Source organism: Uloborus diversus, chromosome 6 (genome assembly GCF_026930045.1).
Source record: "Uloborus diversus isolate 005 chromosome 6, Udiv.v.3.1, whole genome shotgun sequence".
Lineage (NCBI taxonomy): Eukaryota > Metazoa > Arthropoda > Arachnida > Araneae > Uloboridae > Uloborus > Uloborus diversus.
The window spans coordinates 536,431-554,008 of NC_072736.1; the positions used below are offsets into that span (position 1 = coordinate 536,431).

A 17,578-nucleotide genomic window follows, 5' to 3' on the forward strand; every position below is an offset into this window, starting at 1 on the left:
TTATAGATAATCTAAAAAACCTCTTCTAAGTGCGCTTATTAATGCAGCACACCTTTTTTAAATTCTGAACTCTTAATTATTTATACGACACATTACATTTTCCTTAACCTTTTAGCATTCATACATTTTTGTCTAATCTGCCAGTCCAATTTTTTAGTACTTATTGCAATTACATTATTAAACTTAAACCTTATTTTCAATTTTTCATGTGTGCAAGCTTATCTTTTTATCCAACAGTCTTATTTCCATATATCATTTTAAAACAGAAATCAATAAGCCTACCGAAATCAAGGCGCTATAAAACAGACTCTAAAATATCGGAAGTAAAGAGCGATGCTGCTCAACGAACGTTGAAGCACGTGCTTCAACACTAATACCATAGCAACAAGTGTTGCCAAACATGTCAATTTTATTATAAATATCATCATTGTCATTAATTCTTTTTAAATAAAGTTCTAGTCCTTTAACCGTTGTTCTATGAACTAATGAACTATTTTTAATTCACTTTTCGCAGCAATCAGCACCACCGCAATGCGCGCTCATCCCTCACTGTTTGCGTTGATTCTACTGGACGTTTAGTAGACGACCCTTGTGGATGATCTAATTTACGTCTGTAAAGGATAACTAATAGACGTCCAATTATAGATGTTTAATAGAACATCTAGAAATAACGTTTATTAATCGTAGAATAGATATCACCTTTAGATGTAGATGAGTATAGATGAGTTTTAGATGAGTTTTGATGAGAAATAGTCGTTTTATAGACGAGTGTGCTGTGTGGGTGTAGTCATGGTAAAAGGTGATGTCGCAAATAATTTCACATTAATAACATTCTATTACCTTTCATCATAAAGTTGTGACTTGGATGTATTCACTGTAAAACATTCTTTGCATAAAACAAATCTTTAACATTCTGTAATCATTTATTTAGTAAGATCATCTTCAGATTATCTTCAGATCATACAGCATATTATTTTGGATTGCAAGTTTTATACTTTTTTTAATTAGTACGGCTTTGCGTTTTGAATTCTTAGAATTCCAATTTTTACAGATTAACTTGGTTAATAATATGTTTCTATAGTGGTTTAATTTATCTTTGTTTTCTATACTTCTGCAGGAATGGTGATCATATTCATACAAATTTTAAAGATATGTATCAACATTTAAGAAATAATGGTTATTATGTTGAAGTTTTAGGTAAGTATTACTTATAGTATTAAATTTAATTTTGTTTCAATAATAATTTGTTTTGCTTCTAAAGTAGTAATCATGTAATTATTTAATATAGGTTCACCTTTTACTTGTTTTGATGCTCAGCAGTATGGTAAGCTAATGCCACTCTTTACTTGTTAGTTAGTTTTTTAATTTTTTTTAAAAGATGTTTGATTCAAGTGCTTAAAGTATAATCAAACCTCATTAAAACAAACTCAAAGGAACTTTTAAAATCAATCTGTTTTAACCATAGTTTGTCTTATCCAAGCAACAATCTGCAACAAATAAAAGGAAAAGGATCCCAAATGTAGTTTGTCTTGTGGGAAATTTGTTTTAAATGTGTTCAAATTAACAAGGTTTGACTGTATATTTCCTAAAACCTGTCTGGTATTTGGAAACATTTTGCATAGTACACTACACACTGCTATGGATCGTTATTGGGAGGCAAGAGAGCGTATAGGCAGCTAATATTTTACTGTATTTCTTGTTCTGAGTATTGTGTTGGAGCCAGCCATTGGTTGGTGTTGTGTACCAGCCATTGGAAAAAAAAGAAAAAAAAAACCTTTCTTGAACACATTTTACTGGAAATAAGTTTTTATTGTTTATGTACGAGGGCAATTCGGAAAGTAACCTCCGAATCGCTGTAAATAAGACAAACCAGCACAGAGGAAAAACATTTATTTACATATTAAAGGTACAAATCTCCTCTATTTTTCAATGTAGTGGCCGCCATTATTTAGGCACTTGTCGTACCATTTTACCAATTTACCAATTCCATCTGCATAAAAAGCGGCCGCCTGCAATTTAAGCCAGTGTGTCACTGCGCAATTAAGTTCCTCGTCCTCAGCGAAATACTGTCCCCCAAGCCACTTCTTCATTTCAGTGAACAGATGGTAATCAGAAGGAGCCAAGTATGGGCTACAGACGGCCTTCCATTCAATGATTCGTCATGAATGTCTGTTATTCCGTCCTTGAAAAAGCGTACCCACCGACGCACTACACCTTCACTCATAATGTTTGGGCCATATATGGAACACAATTCAGGATGGATATCCGCTGTTGACATTGTTTTGGCCAAAAGAAATCTTATCACTCCTCGCACCTCATATTTCGCGGGACATCTATGCGGCACTTATTTTGTCACGATATAACTAGCAAACGCTTGGTCCTACAACACTCTCACTCTCCCACTGGGAGCTTACTGAATCACAGATTGCTATTGCATTCGATTGAGAGCGCTCCGAACCGTACTTCCAGTGCCACGCTCAAACGGCGGTTACTTTTCGAACTGCCCTCGTATAAAGTGACAGATTCAATCCTGTTATTTACTTCAAGGATAAATTTGAACCCCCCCCCTTCCAAAGGCACCCATATGCAAAGTTGCAGGGGGGGGGGGGGCTAAAATATTTTTCCTGTGGTTTAGCTGGATATTTTCCCCGTGGAAACTGATTTCAGGACAGATTAGTCATTAAAATTTGACATTTTTAATAACTTATTCATTAATGACTGAAGAAGAAATGTTTTTAAATTTTTGCAGAGAAAAAAGTACTAAAAGCAAGGAAGTTCTAATTTCAAAGGGGGGACTCGAGCCCCCCCCTTGCTTCCTATATGGGCGACCTTGCCCCCTTCCCTTTTTATTTTGAAAATTTCCGTCTTGAGAATTTTTACAACTTTCACTCTTGATTCTCTCCTCCCATTATTGTGAACTGTATATAGGAATCAGTACTGAATTGTAATTACACAAAATGGTTGACACAGACAGATTAGTAATGATGTTTAGATTTTATGACATTTATTTCTATTTGTGGTCAATAATAAGTGCTCATTCTTTAAAAAGATACTGTTTTAAATTTATTCACGTAGAATGTATTTTGGCAGCATTTCTATTATGCAATTTAAATTTTTATGCTGCAGGTGCTCTGCTGTTAGTTGACAGTGAAGAAGAATTCTTCCCCGAAGAAGTCTCAAAGTTAATCAAGGACATAGACAGTGGTCTTTCTCTTGTTGTCTTTGCTGACTGGTACAATGTATCTGTTATGAAGAAAGTGAAATTTTATGATGAAAATACTCGGTAAGTTGTTCGTTTGGCATGAAGTGGGGTTGTATTAAACTGTTGCCTATATTTCATGTCATATAATCCTTTATAATAATCCTTAAATTTTCATTAGTAAGTAATATTAGTCCTAATCTTTTAGTTAATAAGTAATTCAGTTATTTAGTGAATTTCATATTGTTAGTTAAAGATGAAATAAAAAGTACAGTATGTTACCAGCAGGACTAGAAAAATCTTAAAAACGTTACATGTCCTACCGGGCATGTTTGTCTAAAAGGTACACGCCCGAATAAACTTTTACATGCCCAGGTATTTTTTTATTGTATAATAATAAAAATATTTAAGCTTGTTGTCTAGCATTAATCACACAAAAATTAATTTCACAGCTTTATATCTGAATCAAGAACTATTTCAATATACAACATAAAAAAAAGTTTAAATAAATAGTACATAATAAGTCATTAAAATTAAAACACATAATTTAAAAATTGTAATAATTATATGCCTAGCTGGGCATGTATTCGTAAAAGATGCATGCTCGATTGGAATTTTTACATGCCCTGGACATGTTGGACAATATAATTTTCGAGCCCTGGTTACCAGTTAAATAGAATGACTGTTTCAGACCTGTTTTTCTGAATAACTAGTTGCTGGTTGACATAATGCATATTAGTCAAACTTGTGCTGTAGAATGCTGTCAGTTTTCCTTAGCTGAAACCTCCCACAAATTTTCACATGCGTCAGTTCTCCTCTGATTTAAATCAAAATAGTTGCGGAATCCCAGAATTAAAAGGATGCAAATTGTAAGTGAAAAAAAGGAAAAAAAAAAAAAAACGTATTCAACAGCTTGTCTTAATTAGTGTCAAAAAAAGATAGAGACAGCAAGTGCAAGGAGAAAGTGTCCGTCATATATTACCCTTTTTAAAATGGAATCTATCCAAGTGTTGGTCTTGTCTTTCAAAAACAGACAGTATGTTTCTCTGTAATTTTTTTGTTATTTGAATTATGTTAAAATAATTACATTAAGAATAAGAAACAAGCATTTATGTTTATTTGTTTAAATTTAGATACAATCAATATCTTAGATTACTTAGAATAATGATGTTACTTTTTAAATATTTTTTTAAATTAAAAATAATAATTGTTCTAGGGACAACCACTGTTATGAAAGGGGGGGGGGGGAGCACTATTTTGAAGAAAATTTGATATCTTTTATTTTCAACATTTAAGGCATTTGTTTCAAATTTGGATGCTTGAAATCATTCGCATTTGGTTTTCACATACTTAAAAAACTAGCTTATTTTTTATATGTTTCTTTGAGGCCAAGTGTCATGCCTGATATTATTATCTTTCTATTATTGTGCTACAATCTTTTAGCATCCCCATTCTATTTACAATATTTCTGATTATTTTCTGAATAGTGCACAATATAAAGCATATTGAACAGAAATACGAATGTATTTGTTACAAAATATATGTTTTTATTATGTACTGAACAACATTGTTTGAGCAAGTGATTGCTATTCTGAACTCTGAATTATTAACCAAAAAGTGCGGTTTGTTTTCCACTTCACAATAAATAATATAATAAAAAATATTTTTGGAAAAACACATTGTTAAAAATTACTATGATGATTGACATTTATGATGCAAAAATTTGGCAATTGATCGATTGAAAGAAAGTGTGAGACATTTTTAAATCTGTCATTCATTGTAAAAGTGGTCTATCTCAATATTTTAAAAGTGTATATTTGTTTGTTAGATGGTAGCACACTTAGTTATATCTTTTAGTATCAGGGGCCAATCCAGGTTTTTTTCCTCACTACCTATTTTTGTGAAAGTATAGCATCAACATTCTATTTTTGTGAAAGGTTTTTTTTAAATTTTTTTTATTAGCATTGATTTTGTGATTTTTTAAAGGCACATTCTAATTTTTGTTAGAAACAATTAGAGAAACTTAAACGTTAGTTTGATGAAAAGTTCAAATGCCATCTACTATTTTTTTAGTAGGTTTTTTTTTTTTTTGGGGGGGGGGGGGGGGGAGAGCTGAAAACCTTGAGATAGGAAAAATGCCATTGTATATGAGCTCAATAAGCTTTGTACTGTATACAATTCAGGAAAGCATCTGAAAAACGGCTACCCCCCGCCCCTCCCCCCATAACCGATGTTAAAAGATTACTGAAAGTTGTTCGCCTAAACAGCTAAAAATTTGGCGAAAAACAACTAAAAATGAGTTTAAATACTACGAAAAAGTTGTTACCTAAGCTATTGTTCATCTAAATCATCTTAGTATTTTATTTATGAATAAACTGTGTTTTAAACAGAGAAGCAAGAGGATTTTTGTGAAACTTTTGCATTTTTAATATTGTTTTGCGGTTTTTCAAAGTTAGCTGTTTTGTTAAGCTGCTGATTTTATTACTTGATTTTTGTGAAAGTACCGATTTTAAAATAAAAGTTTTGTAAAGATACCAAAAAAAGGTAGTAAACTCAGCCTGCATTGGGCCCTGAGTATAAATTCGAAATAAAGCACTTTTCAAAAGGTAAGTATCTCATGACTAATAGTAGCTTAATACTTCAATTTTTTCTCCTGAGGAAACATTTGATAAGGGCTTTGTATGATAAGGGGTAGTAAAATCATTTACAAACAGATACACCAATTTTACAATGAATAACACAAATGTAGGTTTGTGCACCGTATAGGAAATCGATTAATAAGCAACTTCTATCCGATCAGATCTACATGTCATAAATAAATAAAACTGACTGGAAGCTACAGCAAAGCAAAATCAATAAGCAGTCGTGAGTGCTTAAAAATCAAAAAAAGAATGAAAGAAGAAAAATGAATCAGAAACATTATCGAGTGAAATCTGTTTAAAACAAATATGTCCCACCATTTTTTTCCACATGATTTTTCTAATGCATAAAAGGATGTATCCTCTTCAACTGTTTAAGGCACTGGAAGTTTTTGGTAATTTCTTTTCATTGTGTGAATCTGTATTATGTAATACAAGTTCTTGGACACATTGTCCCTTTGTTTTAGAATATGTAACATCTGCTGACGTCCCTCCCCCCTTTCATCTCAAAATGTTCCTAAAAATTTTATTTCAAAAATGCAATTACACAGAGCTGCCAACTGCTATGAAAAAATCGTTGTTCTTGAACTACGACGCTGCAAAAACATGTCCAAAAATTACAAATTTCTTCTTTTCTTATAACCCTAAAATTTTTTCATCAATACAGATATTGTCTACATTTGTAATCATTTAGTTGATAATGCTTTTTTGCTAACTAATGGTCCAAATTTTTGCTTAAAAATAAACAAAAAGAATTTATCATACTAAATGATAAAATAATTAAAAATTAAATATTTTTTTCAAAATTACCTGGAACTTGTCCTAATGAAAATTTATCATGAAATCTTGAAAGTAACCATTCCATCAATTATGCCCCCCCCCCTCCCTTGTTAACAAAAAGTAAGATTATTCTGTAATCCAGTATATCCTCATAATTTTTACCAATTTTCTTCATTTGCCGCTCCCTCGAAAAAAAAAGAAAAACACACACACAGATTGAACATTTTCAGCTCTGCTCATCAGAACGTTTTTAGAATTCTTGTTCCCACCTCCATGTGCGTTTTTTTTTTTTTCTAAAAAACAAAAGTAAAGCAAGCAATATCACGCATTAAAAAAAAAAAACAATTTTCCAATTCTAGGGATTCATTCCTTCTGCTTTATCTTGACCCATTTTTGATGATAGAGCGCCTTTTCTTTTTGTTCAAATGTGTTACAAAAGGAACTTATTTGGAACGAACAAATTCGAAACTTACACTGAAAATGAACAAACTCCAACTTGATGCTATGTGGGGAAAACGTTGTCAAAAATTTTTGCAAAACTTAGATATAACCTGTGAATAGAACTGAAAACAACTTTAAAAAACAACTGGATAATAATTATCCCCCCCCCCTCGACCTTAAATTTATCAGTTTGTTTTTGAAATGGGGGGGGGGAGGTACTTTCTAGAATTTACTAACGTAACTTATTCATTCTGTCTGTTACATTTGTTATGGAATGTGTCCCCCCCCCCCCCCCGGTCTGCGCAAAACTCTGCTACGAATTTATATTTTCAAAAGTTGGCAGCTCTGCAAGTACATATCACCAGAAAATTTTTACTGAGGTGAAGACTAATTCCAGCAGATTAAGAGGTTTTGATTTTATTTCCTCTGCTGGGGGAAAATTTACCTTTGCCCTAGTAATTTTTCATTATCCTGTAGGATTATGTTACTGCTTTCTTCTCAATAATTACAAATTAACTGATATTTGTTCTTTGAACTTCAGAAAGATGGAAAAGAGTGGTTCATGTTGCTGATCATTTTTAAAGTGTTTGATTTGCTAGTGCTTCTTCTTTCAAAAACTTTCTAATAATTAATTAACATTGTGATAGAAAATTTCACCCTTTAAACTTTCTTGTAGACAATGGTGGATGCCTGATACAGGTGGTGCTAACATTCCTGCTTTAAATGACCTTCTTTCACCTTGGGAAATGGCTTTCAGGTGAGTTTAAATATTCTACGCAATTTTTCTTGGTTTTGTTTTCGAGAGTGATTTTTAAAAAAATAAGGAACTTGAAATTTATTTTTAGTGATGAAGTGTATGAAGGTGATTTGACTCTTGGCAATCACGAAAGTAAGTAGAAAATTTACTCCTTTGTTCTGTTGAATACTTTTAGTTGAAATTGCTCTTCACAAGGCAGTGAATATCGTATTGCCTGAAATGAAAACTTCATTTTGAGGTAAATTTTTGACATGAGAAAAGATTTTTTGACATGCATATATTTTAGCTGTCAGTTTAGGTAAGATATTTAGTTTAATTTCATAAGGAAATAAGTTGTAGATTAAAGCTCAATTGCTCGTTGTGCACAGTTTTAAAGAATAATGAATAAAAATGAATAATTAGAAAATTCTCAAATATCAGTTTAAAAAATTAGTTTATATAAAGTAAGTTTTTAAAATTCATTCCTCTTCTTTGTTAGGTAATGAAAATCCAAGTTAATCATATCATAACTTTGTTTCTGTGCTCTCTGCCTAAAATTTTGTTTTGTAAATCATATTATTTAGACCTTCATTTAGATGCTCTGCTTGAAATAAGTTTTGATTATGTCTTTGCAGTGTATTATGCTTCTGGCACAAGTATTGCTCGGTTCCCAAAGAATGGTCTGGTTGTTAGCCAAACCCTCAATAACCAAGGTAACAAAAATTTCTTCTTTTATGCTTTGAAAGTAGTAGTATTGAATCATATTTCAATTTTGTTTTTTTAATTTACTGAAAATTTTCCATTTAATCGTCTTTTTCCTTACTGTTTGTCCCTCCCCCTCCTCCAAAAAAGGAAGATTTAAATACTTAAAAGGAAATAAAACTTATTTTAAGAAAAAGAACAAGATATATCTTTAAAAAATAAGAATGATCAAACTCATACATAAATCTATACTGTTTCATTAGAGCTGATAGATAGCCAATGTATGTTATGTTATGAATGTGTACATATTGCCTTTGTTTTTAATCTTTGTATTATGTTTATGTGTTGAGGATGAATTATTTATTTATTTTTATTATTGTGCACTATAAACTAGACCCAAATGTGGTTCCTATTTGCGTAGTAGTGGAAGCTGGTCAGTAGGGTGGGCCGAAAAAAGGAAATTTTCGATAAGCAACTTCTAATAGCAAAAAAAGTTGTGCATTTCCATCCTAAACATGGAAAAAATAATTAAAATAATCAATATTTATGTCGTTAGATCGCGCATTGGCTGCAAAGTTTGAAAAAAAGGTAAAAAATGGCCAATTTTCAAATGTTTTTATGAAAATCTAAATGTTTAAAAAAAATTTTTCACCTTTTAAATGCTTCATATTAACACTCTTTTCATATTTCTTTGAAAATATTTGCATTTCTTTACAGTTTTTAGTTTGCACGTAAGCAGCAAAGTATTGCAAAATTCACGAAAAGTCGACATTTTTAGCTTATTTTGCACAGAGCAGTATTTCTTTTTTGAGATCCCCTGTTATAATCATTTTTACAATGAATGTGTACCATAATACTCTTTGTTGGAAATGCAATTATATTTTACTGCATTAACAACCCAGGATCCACCACAAGTAGGTGGTTACACTTTTGAGTTCCACACCCTGCAAATCCCAAGAACAATAGTTATTTACAAAACTTTATAAAAAAAAATTACGTTTGCAATAACTAGTGATTGCAATACAGGTATGCTAAATACCAGTATTTGGAGCAAAAACCGGTAGTTGCTAAGATAAAATACTGGTATTTTTGGGATTAAATGAAAATAATAAATATTTTCAACTAAATAATTTTCAATTTAACTTATTAAATACCTACTCATGTTTTAAATGTGCATTTCTTTTTCGATGATGTAGTACCCAAAATCAATCTTTTGATGTATAAATTTGGCTTTAAAAGCACGAGCTAAAAGAATATCATTAACCAAAAGTAGCGGAAAGATTACAAAATGATATTGTCAGGATGGTAAAATTAATCATATTTTTGTACATTTTTGTGCACTATGCTTTTATTTTTTTCCATTTTCCCTGATCACTCACTTTCCCTTTTGGGAAAGTTAATTTCGAGTGCAATTCTGAATGCTTTTGTCCTAAGAACAGCTCATTCCAACCACCAATTGCAGTAATATTTTATGTTTTTTTTTAAAATTATTTGTCTCAACAACTGTACTTTTTCTTCTTAGCATAACAAATGGTAATTTGTTTGTCACCAGTATTGGTTTGTTGTTCTGTTTCGCTATTTGGCTTTATACTTGGCAAAATAACATTAAGAAATTATGTAGAGGTTTGAAAATTTGCATAGAGGTACTGCATAATCCATCAAAACATTTTTTCAGCTATTTACACAATTATTATAGTAAAGCATATTGAAAAGAAAGCAAAAATGAATAAGAGAAACTAACAAGGTCAAATTTAGTCAAACTTATCGTAAATTTTAATCCAAATGACTAATAAAAAGCAAACACAAACCTCTCCTGCTCAAGAAAAAATGATGTTAATATTGGAAAAGTATCATCTCTTGGAAAGATATTGCAACTATCTGTTAATTGAAAAAATAAAATAATGAAGTGTACAGGTTCACGGAAGTTTCACGGAAGTTTGTTGTTTTCTTTAAACTTTCATTTTATCAAAACATAGAATTATCATTTTCAAATGTATAATTTACGAGTGTCTTCATTCCTTTAGTAGCTTAGTTTGAAAAATATACTGCCCGTTCTCCGTTAGTATGTATTAACGAATGCTAATGACTGAAAGGTCTGGGTTTGGGGAGAATGAGATCAATTTTACATTTTACTTTCTGTATTACATTGACCATCAAATACTTTTACTCGTTTTTTAAGTCAGTTTTTAAAACTTCGATTTCTTCCGACCCAGTTCTTTCTAAGTTAATAATATTTAATTTTACAAAAACAGTTGAAGCTTTACCCATAGCTCAGTAAATACTCTTTTACACTCCGGCAGTTGTTAGGTTATTGAACTGGTTAGTGAGTCAGTAGGTTGCGTATTTTGGAATGAAACGAGATATGGATTAGTGTGAAAAACTTTATGTTCGCCATCACCAATGAGAAAATTGAGTCACAAGTCCAACTTCAAACCTTAATTCAAACTTAGTAACTTGTTTTTGCTTTAGCCCTGGCTAATGGGCGGTAATTTACTGAATATAATGTATAGTTATTAAGAATGTTTTTTTTTAAACACATAAGTTCTTGGAAATTGTAGGGTAACACAAAGTGCACCCCCTACTTGTGGTAGGTTCTTCTTGTTAGGATGGGTGCTGGGTTCTTAATGCAGTAAAATGTTATTGCGTTTTCAACAAAGAGTTGTAAAGTACATATTTATTGTGGAAAAAATTGTAAATGGGAATCTCAAAGAAGAACTACTGCAGTGTGCAAAATAAGCTAAAAATATCGATTTTTGGTTAATCTCACAATACTTTGGGGCTTACGCGCAGGGCTGGATTTTATTGGGAGGGCAGGCGGGGAAAATATCGGATACATACATATATATCAAAATATTCGGATATATATCAAAGTATCGGATATTTTCCAAAATATGATGATCTTTTCGAACCCTGACTAGGAGCCTCCAATCCTTCGTTGCCCTGGGACCTCCACACTTCCAAATCCGGCCCTGCTTACATGCAAACTAAAAATTGTAAAGGAGCGTAAATATTTTCAAAAACATATGAAAAAAGTATTAATAGAAAGTATTTAAATAGTATTAGAACAAAAATTTGAAATATTAGGATTTTCATAAAAATATTTAAAAATATGCCATTTTTTACCTTTTTTTTTCAAACTTTGCAGCCAATGCTCCATCTGAAGACATAAACATTAATAGTTTAGTCATTTTCCTCATGTTCAGGATGGCAATACACAACTTTTTTTTGCTATCAGAAGTTACTTATCGAAAATTTCCTTTTTTTGACCCACTCCACTGGTTAGGCTGTTATAGCCTTTACTCTCATCTACTCAATTAAGGAGTTTCCAATAGATAGGGCAAAATATAAATAATTTGTCTGTAATTTATTTTCCTGTTTTTGTTTTTATTCTATATGAATTGAATTTTTTCTTAATTCTCTTAGTTGAAATACGCTGAATTAAATTGAATGCAAACAAATAGTTGCTGGTTTTCCCACCAACATTTGCAACCTTATTTTTATCTTTTTAAATTTGAGTTTGAAAAGAAATCACTGAATTCAGAAATGTAATTCCTCTAAAAATTTTCATTCTAAATGATGATCTTTTAGTCTTTACTGTGCCAAGCAAGCTACTGTATTACTAAATGTCACATTGCTTGTCTACCTGTGCTGTCAGTTCTTGTGAAATAGACCCTTGGGAAGTCTAACCAGTAAATAAACACTTAAGAACGATTTCATGGTCAGAAATTCATAATATCTTTAAACCATAACATTTGGTACGTGGCAGCAAAGAAATTTTTATTTATGGGTGAGATTCTCTAAAAATAAGAACTTCTGCTTCAGTTTTTTTTTTTTTTTTTGGTGGTTTCAATAAAAAATTTACAGCAACACAGTGAATGAACATATTCAACCAACAGCACTGTTTTCACATTTTCTTTTTGGAATTCTTTAGATGGAAGTTATTACTGCTAATTCATCAAAGGAAATACTATTAAAACGGTATTTTTTAAAACAAAGTGCAAACTGTTCATTCCCTGTATCTGACTACACCACATGCAAATTAAATTTTTATCCTCTCGTAACCAAGTGTGAAGAAGTCCGCTGTGCTTCATTCTGACCCTGGATCATTTCTCTGCAGGCATGGAAGTACTGAAAGGCCAAGCCGACAAAGTGGACAAAGTCCCCATCCTGGGGCTGTACCAGACGACTCATCGACCTTCGGCAGGTCGCATCGTTGTCTACGGGGACTCTAACTGCCTGGACACGGCCCACATGCAGAAAGGTTTGTCTCGTTCATGATTCCTCTCTGAATGTTTTGCTGGTGTCTGGAGTTAGAAAAAATAATGAATGTAATTGGAGTGCAGTAAACTCCTGACTATCTGTGGAATTGAGTGGCATAAGTGCTCTGGATAATAAAAATTGCGGATAAACCACAGAAGGCTAAAATGAGGCACTAATAAGGGAAAAATTGTTTTTTCCAAAAACTTGGCTGTATTGATGCATAATACTTTCTACAAGCAGTGAAAATATGTTCAATACAGTAAAAATGCTTTGTATTTTTACTCAACAAAACTTAATATCAATAAAGAACAAGTGTATGTACGATGAAGAAAGTGCAATAAATAAATTAATTAATTAAACAAACAACTGAGTTTAAATTTATAATTTTTCAACAACAAAAAAAAGGTTATTTGTGTTCAAAAATACAGGTTCTTCTTTGGTGTGAACATGATTTGACAAGTTTTTTGATCTCTTTATGCATCATCTCGCAAGAAAGCTGGAAGAAAAATTTTTTATCTCCTGGTAGTTGATGGAAAGTTAACCCTTTATGAGGCAGTGGGTAGCAACTTCCCATCCCAAAATCAATCTAACTTGAGTCATACTTTCCAACTTTCAAGCATTAGGTGTAAGTTTAAGGGTAGGTTTAGGATTTATATTAAGGCCCTGCATTTTGTGAGAAAAAGAATTTTTTGTGAACATTTTCTTTTTGTGAAAAAATAGAACTTTTTTTTGGCATTATTTAAAAATACATTTTTTGGCCTAAAGTACTTCACTAGGACTCCGAAGCTGTGGAGATTTTTTACTGATATTTTGCTTTTAAACAAATTGATTGAGCTTAAAAGTGATGAAAGAACTGTTTTTACAAATGAAATTTTGTAAAAGGTCTAATTTTAAGGTATGAAATTTTGTGAAGTGGCGGCCTTTACGATATAGAAATTTGAAGGAGTCGCAAAGCGGATCTAATTTAATTTTGAGCTGACCCCTGAAGTTGCACATTTTGACCACTTTTTTCAGCTTTACCTTAGGCTGACATTTTTTACGCAATCTTTTAATGGGGAATTTTTTTCAACTTTAATTTCAGAATAAAAATAATGAATAAAATTTTTTGCAACGTCGAGAGAAGCAACAGTTTTCCTAAACCCTTTTTAACTGCAGCTGTTTTGTCCTACTTCTATGTGTATGTGTACACACAGCTCTTTTCTGGGTTTTGAGATCCATGCCAGTTTCACTCGGTGTTACGGCAAAGATTTCAACCATTAAAAACTAATTGTAAAATATTTGTATGTGTGTTCCAGTGTTACCAAGTTTCTGATCTCTAATTTCCACCTTTCACAGATTGCTTTTGGCTGCTGGATGCCCTGTTGCAGTATGCCACGACGACCCATTTACCTCCTATATTCGAAGAACTGAAGTCTGATGAAGTTCTGGATGCCAAGAGCTTACCTCAGAGGATGGAAGGTGAAATTTTATTAGGATGGTTTCAGAGGGGGGGGGGGAGATTGTAGAGGAATGTAGGGCAAAGTGAAGTGGTGAAATAAATATTTACTCAGTTTTTGGTGCAACCTCTGTGGTAATATTTTAACTACAGTACACACCGCTTAAATACAATTTGATAACAGAACCGAAAAGAATCCAGGAGACACAAAACAATGATTTTTTTTCAATAAAGGTGCATTTATTTCGGCAATCTCAAATTAAAATCAGAATGACTCAACTGAATGCAGTTTTAAATTATAAATTATTAAATTAACAGAATGGAAACATCTGAATTATAAAAAGTTAAATCTAAATTATGCAATTTCTAATCACATAGTAATAGGTGAAGTAAAATATGACCGTTTTCCCTGACATTCGTAAACCAGTTTCAAAGCACATTCAGCTTTTTTATCTTTTCCAGCATGGTTTTGCATGTTGTTTAACCTTTAATTTAACTTCGCTTTGTTTTCAATCTCAAAGCAATTCTTTAATAGTTTACAAAGTAATGGCAACAAGGGAGGTCCCACATCAATGCCAGTAACATGTCCAGCGGCTGAATTTTTTTAGATGCAAAAGAAAGTTTTCTTAGGGAGAGTCTGTGGTCACTGGGGGGCGAACTTTCGGTAGCTTCATTCCTAGAAGAATTTTGAACTGCTATTGAAAACCACAAAATGCTACACAGAAAGTTAGTCTCATCAGGGTTTGCCTATGTATTTCTGTTAATTGAGGAACAATAACGGGGAGAAAATTTGAAGTTTATGAAAAAGTGATAACAATAAACAAATCTACTTTTTTAACGTGTGATAACGTACAATTGTTCCGGGACTTCGTGATTCTGATAACATTAAGCGAATGATAACATTAACCGTGATCACATTAAGCGGCACCTACTGTATGTAGTAACACATGTAGCCTATTCCAGTCAAGAGAAAGTTACCTCTGAAGGTCAAAGCACAAGATAATGCAAGCTATTTTCAAATATTAATACTCATATTTTAATATTTTGTCATTAACAGATTTTTTTTTTTTTTGTTTAATAAATGATAGAGTTCTTGTTATTAACACTTTTAAATAATAATTAAAACCTATTGATATTCAGTGGAACAGTTATTCATTTAATTTAAGCTTATTTTTATTTTTAATGATTTGTATAATTAGTCAAGTGCATGAAGAGCAAAGTGAAATAGTTCGTTCCATTTACCAATTCAATCATTTACCAAATCACTCATGTATTTATTTATTAATTAATTCATTCACATTTCATCCTTTAATAGTTCACTGGTTTATTCATTCATTCACTATTTTATTCACATTTATTGTCCCTCATATCCTAATTAATTATTTTTTTATTTGTTTATTGTTTCATTATCTATTCATTCATTCTTTTATTTACTGATTTGTTTGATCAAAAATATCGTTAATAAACAAATAGGCCATATTTCATTAGAAAAATATTTTATTTTTCACTTTGTCCCGTAAAAGAAAAAAGAAAAAAATTAAAAGTACCGAAGAATTTCCTCGGATGACTTTTCATCCAGAAGCTCACACTTCTAACAACCAAGACATGTGTCTGAAGTAACTTGCAATTTTTCTGCTTCAAAATGTTGGTTAGTTGATTTATTTAATTTTCAGCACAAAAGTATTTATTTGTTATTTGTTAGCAAAAACAATGTTCATATATTGGTTCTTCGCAGGTAACCACTTGTACCGGTACTCCAAAGTGTTGGAACACCATCTTGGTACTCCTCACACTCGTCCTCTGCCCACATGTCCTAGACTCAGTTGGGTTCGTCCACAGCCTCTGAACAAGTCTGGACCAAGGTAAGAGAGACGACATTTTACTACTGCCTTCCTGGAAAGTCCCTTGTACCTGCCATGTCTTGAATTGTTTAATGAAACTGTACATTGTTTGGTAACTGAGTTCAATGCACAGGATAAAAAAGGGGACATGAAATGTAGAAACATTCAGTTTGGCAATACTAAAATGTTTGCTAGGTGCTGAATAAAAATTAGTTGAATTTTATACGGTTTAATTTTTGATTTTGAAAAAAGGAATTGAAAAGAATTATCCTTTTAAAATTGTTTTTAGATTTGAGTGTTTTTTCAATTAAAAGCAGTATGATAAGATTTTCTCAGATAAAAACTGTTTAATAAATTGATTTTCCAACTTTAAGGATAATTCCAAAAAAAATAAATAAATAATAATAATAATAATTAATCCGAAAAAAAAATCTTATATTAATAGATAATCTTTTTTTTTTCTTTCCCCAAAATGTGTGGGTAATTCCAAAAACCTGGACGATTTAGGGGATTTTCAAGCTCTAAGAATAACTCCAAAAGTTGTATAATCTGGTCCTTTTCAGATGTTACCGATAGTTTCGAAAACTGGATGATTAGGGGATTTTCAAACTGTGTTGGTTGTTTTTACAAACTGGATAATGAGATGAATTTTAACCCTTCAAGTACCATAAGCTTTGTAGTAAAATATGAAAGTTCATAGTGTTTCCAAAAAAAAAAAAAAAAAAAAACAGTATATTCTTTAAGGAATAATTTTTGCAAATTTTTTGCTACTATTGGGACTTTTTTTTAAAATAATGTTGAAATAATTTATAAATTTTTTGTATTGGATAATTTATTTAAGGAAAATAGGGGACACATTTCATAATGATTCTTATCGGGTTACACTCTATTGAGCCACTCCGCAAAAAACAACTACATTTCATAAAAAATAACCACTTCAAAAGGAAATGAAAAAATTTTTGTTTTTGCTTAAGAAATCACACCTATGCTTTTAAAATGATTACTTTTTAATTTGTTGTTTAAGAAATCATAAACTTATGGTTATTTGTAAATCAATATTTTTTTTTCATTACCTTTAAAAGTGATTACTATTTTGAATGAAATAACAACCAGGTGTCTATTCGGCTATATTCTGGCCCTATTAGCAATTGCAACATAATCAGGAGATTTTTAAACTGCGTAGGGATTTAAATGTTCTGTGTACCTAATATACAGGGGATTTCTAAAGTCTGGCACTGAAAAAAATATTTAAGAATAATACATATATTTTTTTTTTTATCCTTATCTAATCAATTTTTTTTTTTTTTTTTTTGCTGCAATACTCTAAAGCAGCGTTTCCCAAAGTGTGTTCTGCGAATCCTTGGGTTCCGCCAAAGCATAAGAAGGGTTGCGTTGCGAGTTAGCCGTTGCATAAATTTATTTTCCCCTAGTTTCAAGAAAATTGAAATAATCAATATCAAGGATCTAAAACGTCACTCCAGATTACAGTAGTAGTTGTCACAGCATTTTATATCACCATGTCATAATCAAGTAAATACCATCTGA

General features: G+C 31.6%; 1 protein-coding gene across 1 annotated transcript in view; it reads left to right on the plus strand.

The window, feature by feature from the left end:
• Positions 1-16,058, plus strand: part of LOC129223829 (membrane-bound transcription factor site-1 protease-like) — a 58,656-nt gene extending 42,598 nt beyond the window's left edge. The window contains exons 18-26 of the mRNA XM_054858189.1: positions 1,118-1,197; positions 1,289-1,324; positions 3,127-3,283; positions 7,736-7,816; positions 7,905-7,948; positions 8,431-8,508; positions 12,615-12,758; positions 14,093-14,215; positions 15,928-16,058. Of these exons, the coding sequence (XP_054714164.1) occupies positions 1,118-1,197; positions 1,289-1,324; positions 3,127-3,283; positions 7,736-7,816; positions 7,905-7,948; positions 8,431-8,508; positions 12,615-12,758; positions 14,093-14,215; positions 15,928-16,058 (874 nt within the window). The remainder of the gene's footprint in view (positions 1-1,117; positions 1,198-1,288; positions 1,325-3,126; positions 3,284-7,735; positions 7,817-7,904; positions 7,949-8,430; positions 8,509-12,614; positions 12,759-14,092; positions 14,216-15,927) is intronic.
• Positions 16,059-17,578: the final 1,520 nt, after the last annotated feature.